At 31.6% G+C, this 9,487-nt stretch overlaps 1 protein-coding gene across 1 annotated transcript; it reads left to right on the forward strand.

The window, feature by feature from the left end:
* Nucleotides 1–3,740: 3,740 nt before the first annotated feature.
* LOC139892689 (nuclear pore complex protein NUP35-like) lies at nucleotides 3,741–7,391 on the forward strand. Its single transcript, XM_071875806.1, has 3 exons — nucleotides 3,741–4,503; nucleotides 5,470–5,581; nucleotides 6,824–7,391. Exons 1-3 carry the CDS (start codon nucleotides 3,848–3,850, stop codon nucleotides 7,127–7,129), a joined length of 1,074 nt encoding a protein of 357 aa, XP_071731907.1. The 5' UTR covers nucleotides 3,741–3,847; the 3' UTR covers nucleotides 7,130–7,391.
* The last annotated feature ends 2,096 nt before the right edge of the window (nucleotides 7,392–9,487 follow it).

The following is a 9,487-nucleotide window of genomic DNA, read 5'->3' on the forward strand; positions in this document are numbered from 1 at the left end:
TTCAATATATTAATAGACCACAAGATTTTCGTTTATAAATATATGTACACTCGCAAGTGTATAAAAGTATTCTATAAGTTGTAGGCACCCGGTAACAAGCCTTAACGTTCATGTTTTACCCTCTGAAGTACACCAGATCAGGTGTGTTTAAAATAACCTCGAAGTACTAAAGCATCCCATAGTCAGGATGGGGTTTGTCAGGCCCAATAGATCTATCTTTAGGATTCGCGCCTACCGTACATAGACAAGTAGTTTAATGTTACCAAGTTAAGGGTATATTTCTGGTTTAAACCCACGTAGAATTAGTTTTAGTACTTGTGCCTATTTCGTAAAACATTTATAAAAACAGCGCATGTATTCTCAGTCCCAAAAATATATATAAAAGGGAGCAAATGAAACTCACAATACTGTATTTCGTAGTAAAAATACATATAACGTCATTTAACAAGTGCAAGGTTGGCCTCGGATTCACGAACGTATCAATATTGAGATTCAATATTGCAGGAAAGTACGTAGACGCAACGGAGATGATAAACACTAGATTGATCTCACGAGCATAACCATGAACCATACTCATCACCTCCATAGCTATAACCCATAATTTCCTTAGCTTCGACTCATTCAAAAAAACTATTTTGAAATCACTCGGACAGCACTCCGTCGTAATATTTTATGTATACTAATAATATCTTGAAATAATACAGAGCAAATATATATATATATATATATATATATATATATATATATATATATATATATATATATATATATATATATATATATATAATCGATTGAGAGAGTTTAGAGAAATATATTTTCAAGTTTCTATGAAATAATAAAACCTATTGAATTCTATTTATAATAGATTTTTGAATTATTAAAGTGAATTATTAAAGTATGAATTGTTAAAGTGAATTATTAAAGTGAATTATTAAAGTATGAATTATTAAAGTGAATTACTAAAGTATGAATTATTAAAGTATGAATTATTAAAGTTAAAGTAAAGTAAAAGTAAAGTAAATGTAAAGTTAAAGTATAGTAAAAGTATAAAAACTATGTATGTATAATACGCGTATAAATATATATAATATTAATTTAAATCGTTATATATATTTAATGAAATAAAATATAAATATCGTTATATTTATTATACTGGTTAAGTAATGAGTTGTCAAAAGTGATTCTAGATATTTATAAAAGTTATATACGTTTTAATAATAAAGTTCTTTTTAAACTGAAAACGTCTTTGTACGTTTGAAAATAGATTAATAGAATATTATGGAAACCAATTCTCTACTAACTTTTGTCTAACTTTCGTAAATGATACTTTTTATTTTTATTTATAAATAGCTTTACAAATTATTCTGAATATCGTTAAGAGGAATAGATTTTCTCAAATTATAGTGGACCTCTCAACAGAGACTTGTAATCATAATTCAATGTTTCTGATAATTCAATCATTTAATATATATATTTTTTAATTTCGTCGAAAATCATATTGAAACAAATATGTTCGTGTAAAGTATTATACGTTTAATACTTTATTAATATTCTCAAGTTATAATATATATATATACATATACATATCTATTTATATATAACGGTTCGTGAATCGTCAGAATTTGGTCGAGGATATAATGAATGTATGAACACAGTTTAAAATTCTTGAGATTTAACTTAACAAACTTTGCTTATCGTGTCGGAATAATATAAAGATTAAAGTTTAAATTTGGTCGAAAATTTTCGGGTCGTCACATCTTAAGAATGGTTTAATGTTGTTAAAGAACAATGAGCATATGAATGTAATGTATGATATTGCCTACTGCTATGGTAAAGTTGATATCGATGTTGATCATTACATTGATAGCTTAAGTGAGTTTATAATCAAAGGTGATGATATGACCTTTGAGGAAGAAGTAGTAGAGAATGAAATGATAAATGTTAGTAACTTATATGAGAAATCAGTGGAGTTAGAGGAAAGTAAGTTAGATGACAAACCAATTGAGTTAGAGGAAAGTAAGTTAGATGACAAACCAATTGAGTTAGAGGAAAGTAAGTTGGATAATGAAACTAAATTATCAGATGGGGGAACTGAAGAAAGTGAGGGCATACACTACCTATCTTAAACCAGTAGGTGGAATGACAAATTGGGTACCAAATCAACAGAACAAGCTTTTACCACCACCAACTAGAACCATGCCAGGAAGACCAAAAAGAAAAAGAAGAAGAGCTGTGCATGAAGGTGGTAGTGGGGTTAGGGTATCAAAGGTTGGTGCTGTAAAGACTTGTAAAAACTACTTAGAAGCTGGGCATAATATAAGAGGGTGTAAAAATGCTCCAAAACAGAAGGAAGTAGCAGTTTCTAAACATGTTGGAAGACCAAGGAAACAAGGAAGATGAATCTAGTGGTTATGTTGTCTTTTAATTTAGGTTTATGTCTAAAAGCTGTATTGATTAAGTCTTTTTAGAGAGCAGATTAAATCCATGTGTTGTTTTGATGTATTTTGATCTTGGTTGATGTCTTTTGTAACCAATGCACATGTAATGTAATCTGCTATATATTAATGTCTTTTGTAACCAATGTAATGCAATTATCTGCTATATATAATGAAGTCTTTTGTAATGTAATGCAATCTGCACTTTGGTAATCTGCACTTTGCTCAGTTTTATGTAATATACTCATTTTGTACTATGTATTCTGCACTTTTTTGCTCTTTTGTGCTCAGTTTTATGCATAGACAATGTGCTCATTACGTGTTCATTTTTTTGCTGAGTTTGACACATCCAAAATGGTAAAAACCTTTCATTAAGATCAAACATTACAACATTACATCATCATCACAGTTCATCTAGCAATCAAAAAACCTATTGCAATACATAATACAATCACAATTACTCCCATGACTAAAAACAACCTATCATAAAACTCAACCTTGGTCTTCAAACTAGCTACTTCTTGTATGAGTTTAGAATCTTCAACAGGCTGCTTTCGAGGTTCATAATTCAAAGTTTGCATATGCAGTTCGTATAGAAGATCTTTGTAGTGTTGATTAGGAAGCCCATCATCAAGAAACATGAAAACCTTACACTTTCTTTGTTTATCCTGCAGAAGAAAGCTTCAATTGAAAAAAATTCAAAATCTTAAAATTAGGGCAAAATTGAACACTTACATAAATTGGACAGCCAACAAATCTCCTTCCTGGGTTAGATCGAGTCCAAGCTATTCGTTCCTCTAAACGATACCCACAATCACAGTACTTTCTTCCTGGATTTCGATTTGTGTTGATTGAAGATGAAGAACGAGCAGACATGTTGAGTTTGGGAATATGGCTGCTGCTATGTGTGTTAAATTAGGGTTATTTAAAGGGAAAATGGTCAAACATAAGTCTATGACTTGTTACACGTAAGCTTCTAACCGGTTTCAGGTCATTTAGAGCATACAATAGGATAAAATAATTAGTTGAGTGCATACAATAGTAACATTGAAAGTTGGATGCATATAATAGGAAATGAGTGAAAGTTCAATGTATTTTTAAACAATTTTCTCAAAAAAAATTCGGAGAATTTTTTTTTTTTGAAATTTTTCTTTTGAAATTTTTCTTTTTTAAAAAAGAAAAATTTTAAATTTTTTTCAATCACATATGATTTTTACGCTACATGTCACGCTCTCATTAGTTCCTCGGATATCAAGCAAATTAATGGACGAAACGATTACAAACTCTTAAACTTTACCTAAACATTTTTCTCCATCAACGTTCCAAACCCTAATTTTGAATCCAACACTCCTCCAGTTTCTAGGGTTTTAGAATACCATATCCGGGGATTCAATCAAATTGGGGCAATCAAAATGAGTTCAAGCATTCACAGAACCCCCAAATCAACAACCGGTAAGCAATCGCTATTCTTCAACGATTTATCCACACCGGTAACGAACCGTCGTAGCGGATCCGGTAAATTCACAACTCCCGGTCAAGACGCCGCTGTTTCCGCTTTATGGCGTGAAAATTTTGCCACGTCAGATCTCCCACCTCCACCTATCTCCACTCTTGAAGACCGATCCGATTTCTCACCCGAATCCGGTATCCAGGACTATCCACTTAACTCACCCGAACCTAATTCAAACCCTAGAACTCCCGCCCGAACTCCTTCCAATAAATTGTTCTCCGAAAGCCCTAATACTGCTACTAATAAACCTAATAGTGCGAATAATCCAAACCCTAGCACATCGGCGTATTCGTTGTTTGGGAATCAGCAGCAATCGCAGGGTTTACAGAGTCCGGGTGCGAATTCGAGCTGGTGGTCAGCTGGAGGGAAGGGTGATAGTGTGGGTGATGAAAAAGGGAAGGGTTCGGGTTCGGGTTCGCCTGTCGATGGTGTGGTGCACCGGCAGCCTGCGGCTTTGATTACGTTACCACCACCTAGGGAGGTTGCCAGACCTGAGATACAGCGGAATTCGGTGCCTGTGGGTGCGGTTGATGAGGAAGAATGGGTTACTGTTTATGGGTAATTAACTAACTGAACTTGTTATTTGTTGTTGAATAGTGTGTATATGTTTGCTTGGTTGTTGTATGATGGTGAATATATGATGCTATGTATGTACTTCATGTTAGAGTAATGGTAGGACGTTAATGGTAGGACGTTAATGGGTAGAACTACTTGTATAGACGATTAATCTTACTGTATTTGCTGTTGTATGTGTATTGAGCTTCCTAAAACTTGCTATTACCTGGTGACCTCTTCATTGAGTGACTGGATATTTGAAATATGGTGGCTATATACGATGCTAGAGTATATCTTTAGTTTACATGTAATGAGCGGTGGCATATACATGAAATCCAAATTAGCGAAGTTTTGTGAAGTTTTATGCATACAACAGGACATTCTTAAGCTCGGTAAGCACAACATCAAAATTTGATAAATTGGATACACTATGGTGTAATTTGCTCTTATAGTTATCTGCACTAAAATATATTATATCGTTTGAAATTGATGAGCTATTCCTTTCATCTCTTTTGCTGTATGGTTGGACAAGTTTTCTAACATGAGGAGCCATGGTTTAAATCTCAGATATTTATGAAGTAAATAGAATACCGCACCTTAATTACAGACAAATATTGTCATGTAATGTATTTGGAAGGAGTCGTAGTGTAATGTTGAAGTCCGGTTCATGTTGCTTTTTATTAATATGATGTATAATGTTTGAAAAGTCTTTTGTTCATTTTGTTCTGTGGCTGACATATCAGTATCTTATTCTTACATGCATATCAGTATCTTATTCTTACATGCACATTTGGTTGCATATGCAATTATCCATTGTGATTTGTTCTCTTGTGGCGACTATGATTAGCTCTGCAGCTCGGTTTTTGTTCAAGACGTACTGCCTATTAAGCAAATAGTTAACATCAAGAACTCTCCATTCATTCCTTATCTTATAGGTCGATTATTAAATAATTTACTGTGCTTTCACAGGTTTTCACCAGCGGACACGAATTTAGTTCTTCGTGAGTTTGAAAAATGTGGTATGATTCTCAAACACATTCCTGGTCCAAGAGATTCTAACTGGATGCACATTCTTTATCAGGTTATTTCTGCATTCTTTAGTTGAAAACTCTGGTCTTTTTCCTGGTATTTTTATCATTTGGTTTCGTTTATTTATGTATTAATTGTATTAATTCTACCTCCTTTTTCTGGGTGGCCTGTCAAAATATCCTTGGGTTGAAACTAGTCTTTCAGTACTATACAGTATAGGATCACCGACTGGTGTTAAGGCTGACTGGCAAATGTTTTTTGTCCGCCTTATGTATTACTCTAAGATATGAATTCTAAATTAATTTCTACAAAAGTATATGATCCTAATCTTTGATGGTCCAACTCATTTGACTGTCCCTTTTGGCTAAAATAATGTATCAGCGTGTTTGGACGTTACACTAAGTTGACATATTTAAAACCGCACCTTAAGCCGACCCATTTAAAAGCAAATAGTCAATATGGTCGCCTGTAGTTTCGACATGACACTGAGATACGAGAGCACCAAGTAAATATAATAATAGTTCTAGAGTAAAGCATGCTATCTGTTTACTTTATATGCACGTAACTTTCAGGATAGTGTTTGATACTCTTCATGATGTGTTAGAAGGATTTCATGACGTGTTTTACTGCTAGTCAAAGATGAACTTTCTCTTATCTAATATATACTTGTTACTAGTTACATAATAAAAAAAGTATTGTAGCTTAAATCAACGTTATGTAATCTACTAATGATTAGTAATAACAGTCAACTAATGATTAATTGTGACTAGGTTTCTTAATTTTAGACACTTAAATAAGGAAATATAGTAGTATAGGGATCAAATATGATCAGTGAGATATATTCCATCTGTTTTTTTTTTCTTTCTTTTTTTCTATTTCATTTTTTTGCTGACTTACATATAAAATATGAAATGCAGCTTTAACGTTTTGATTAATTTAATTGATCTTTTATATTTGTAAATTATAGTAACTGTTGCAATTCTTAGATTGCATGACTGCTTGATGCCAGACCTAAGTAACTGTGGACACATATTCAAGATTTCATGTCAATGTCTGCCTCTTGTATTGCTTGCTTAACAATCAAACATCCATCCATAATGTTGTTAAAACTTGAAAGTAATATTAGGAAGTGGTGAAAATCATCCCTCAAATGATTTGGGTAATGTGAAATGCATGTGTTTTGCACGAGTAACATTATTTCAGAGTTGTTTTCCCAAGTGATGTCAACTCTTAAATGTGCATTTTAATAGTAAGTAGAATTTCACGTTCGTTGTTTTGTTGATAATTAATACAGAGTAGATTTGATGCTCAAAAGGCTCTCAGCAAAAACGGGATGCAACTAAATGGAGCTCTGATAATTGGAGTGAAACCAGTGGATCCAATTCTACGTCAGTCTCTTACTGATAGACAACACAATCAAGGATTCATGCCTCTACCACCACCAACAACCGCCCGAAAATCAGACCCAATTGCCTTTAATGCATCTGCCCGCTCTTATCATCAAAACGGTAACACCAATACCTCCCAATCTACTGGTACCATGGCTTCCCCTGCTAAATCAGTCGTCTCCAAAATTGTGGACTTAATGTTTGGCTTGTAGCTGAGTTATGTCTTCTCATTGGCTAAAATTTCGCTAGAAATATAAATTTGGCATCTTTTATTAAGATGTAATTGGTATTGTTAGAAAATTTATGCTAATTAGAGGTATAGAGATTTTGTAAAAGCATTTTCATCGGTATTGACATATTCGGCCTTTTTAAATTTTCCCAATTGTTTATTGTATGTTTGAATCATCAAGCCCTATGTTGGATATTTGTGCAAGTGTTTTCCCAATTTATATTATGTTGGGCTTATGTGGTTGTTTATTGAGGTCATTTTGGGCTATTTTTCATGTGTTTTCGTTAGGGTTGTGTCCGAATTGGGTTTGGATTAATCAACTTTTTATTAAAAGCCAATTTAGGAACATCTTGTTTTGCTCTCAGTTCCTATGCGTGTATTGTTGTGCCTATTGTAGTTAAACGATACTAATACTATATGCAAATCCTATTATTATTTGGACAAGCTAATTTATTGGTAATGTTATTAGCTATTAATTAGTTTATTAGAAGTAGCTTTTCAATTATTCACGTAAACCTAAAACAACTGTTTTCATTTTGGGCCTAATGAAGCTATACCTAAAAAAAAATAAAAATCAAAAGTGAAAATATACTTATTTCCAAATATATACGGAGTACTATATAGTGATAGTTGTTATAATTATATATAATATAATATGTATAGAAAGTCATAAATGGAATGCATGTTATAATAATATATATATAAGTATAGAAAGTCATAAATGGATGGCAATTTTAGTAGTATAAATACATGATAGATCAATCATGAAAATGGTACCAGTTCTTCAATTTACTTCCTAATATATATACTCACTTTTGATCTTATATAATACTAGAAATATTTGGTAGAAGTTTAGGCCATAATAGTTGTTAAATACAACTAAATTACAACACGTTATCAGCACGAAGTGCTCCGTATAATCAAGGTTTATCTAAGCAAGTACAAAGTCACTAATCAAGGCAAGTGTTCAAGTCCGGCAGTACGCTGCTTCGGACCGGTGAACCCTGGGAACAGACGCAGAATCTGTTTAAGGGAATTGTGTCAAACACAATCCCAGTTCAACCTTCAATTCGGTTAGATCGTTCTATCATTCTTATTATTACGTTTGTGATAATATGCATAATTGTTTCAGTTTCGTATACATATTTTCCTACAAACTTAAACAGATTCGAATACGAAACTGGCATATTTATGTTATAATAGAATTATTTCTTCCTATCATCGATTATGCCTGCTGTTTATATATTATGATAATTTTGTTGCTTGCTGACTTATATGTCTATAGTGTATGTTCCTCTTCGAATGGTTAGAAAGAATTATATTAAACTTTCTCATGTTTAGTTTAATTCTAACTAGATGAATTATACGTACAATATTTTTGACATCTTGCTTTGAATTATGATGATATAACCTGGTATGTTAGATATGTTATGGATTCGTTGTGGTTTTAAAACATTATTTAAAAACCATGTAATACTTAAAAGAATCTTATGTCATAGATAGATTTTGTATGTTCATGGAAATTATGTGATGTATTTATTTGAACTATATGGATTATTTATATTTTCATAAGGATAAGGATAGTTGTTGATCATGAATCTTTTCTAAAATTAAAATATAATCGTTAAATGCATCATCTTCCTATGAAACTAGTTATAAAGTTTTAATGAGTTACCTTTATATAAGGGTTTATGAGTGGATATATATATATATATATATATATATATATATATATATATATATATATATATATATATATATATATATATATATATATATATATATATATATATATATATTGCTTTATATATTAAAATAAATCTTGTTGTATACATATATCTCCGGATCTTGACTCTATTTGGATATTTACCTGACTTTACACGGTGAATTAATTAGTCATAATCATAAAAGTTGTCAAGTGTTTTATGGAGTATATTATTTCCGTTTCACTTGGCTTAGATAAAGTTGTGAATTAATTTACTGTTGTGAATAAAGTTACGAAACAATTGCATCTACGGTGATTAAGAGAATATGCTTGCTACAACTTATGTTAATATATTTGTGTAGTAACTTTTGAAAACAGATTACACGTTCATATAAATTATTTTTGGTTTATGTTATAACTTGTTTGCTGCACAGATTATGTTATAAGTTGTTATCGTTTTAAACAACTTCTATTTATTGGTTTTATATGACACAATCTATCTATCTATCTATAGTTTCTATTAAAATCCTATAATGATGATGTCATTATTAGGCTAATTCATTTGTTAAGAAAAAATCAAAAATAAAAAGAAAAAAATCTAAGCATGGTGGGTGATGTCATTAATCTAAATAATTT

The sequence above is a fragment of the Rutidosis leptorrhynchoides genome, chromosome 2 (genome assembly GCF_046630445.1).
Source record: "Rutidosis leptorrhynchoides isolate AG116_Rl617_1_P2 chromosome 2, CSIRO_AGI_Rlap_v1, whole genome shotgun sequence".
Lineage (NCBI taxonomy): Eukaryota > Viridiplantae > Streptophyta > Magnoliopsida > Asterales > Asteraceae > Rutidosis > Rutidosis leptorrhynchoides.

Bases quoted from the DNA above. Each gene is read 5' to 3' on its own strand.
- LOC139892689 (XM_071875806.1), top strand. From the start codon at position 3,848: ATGAGTTCAAGCATTCACAGAACCCCCAAATCAACAACCGGTAAGCAA. The intron at 4,504-5,469 runs GTAATTAACTAA...GTGCTTTCACAG, and splicing joins GAATGGGTTACTGTTTATGG to GTTTTCACCAGCGGACACGA. The intron at 5,582-6,823 runs GTTATTTCTGCA...TAATTAATACAG, and splicing joins GGATGCACATTCTTTATCAG to AGTAGATTTGATGCTCAAAA.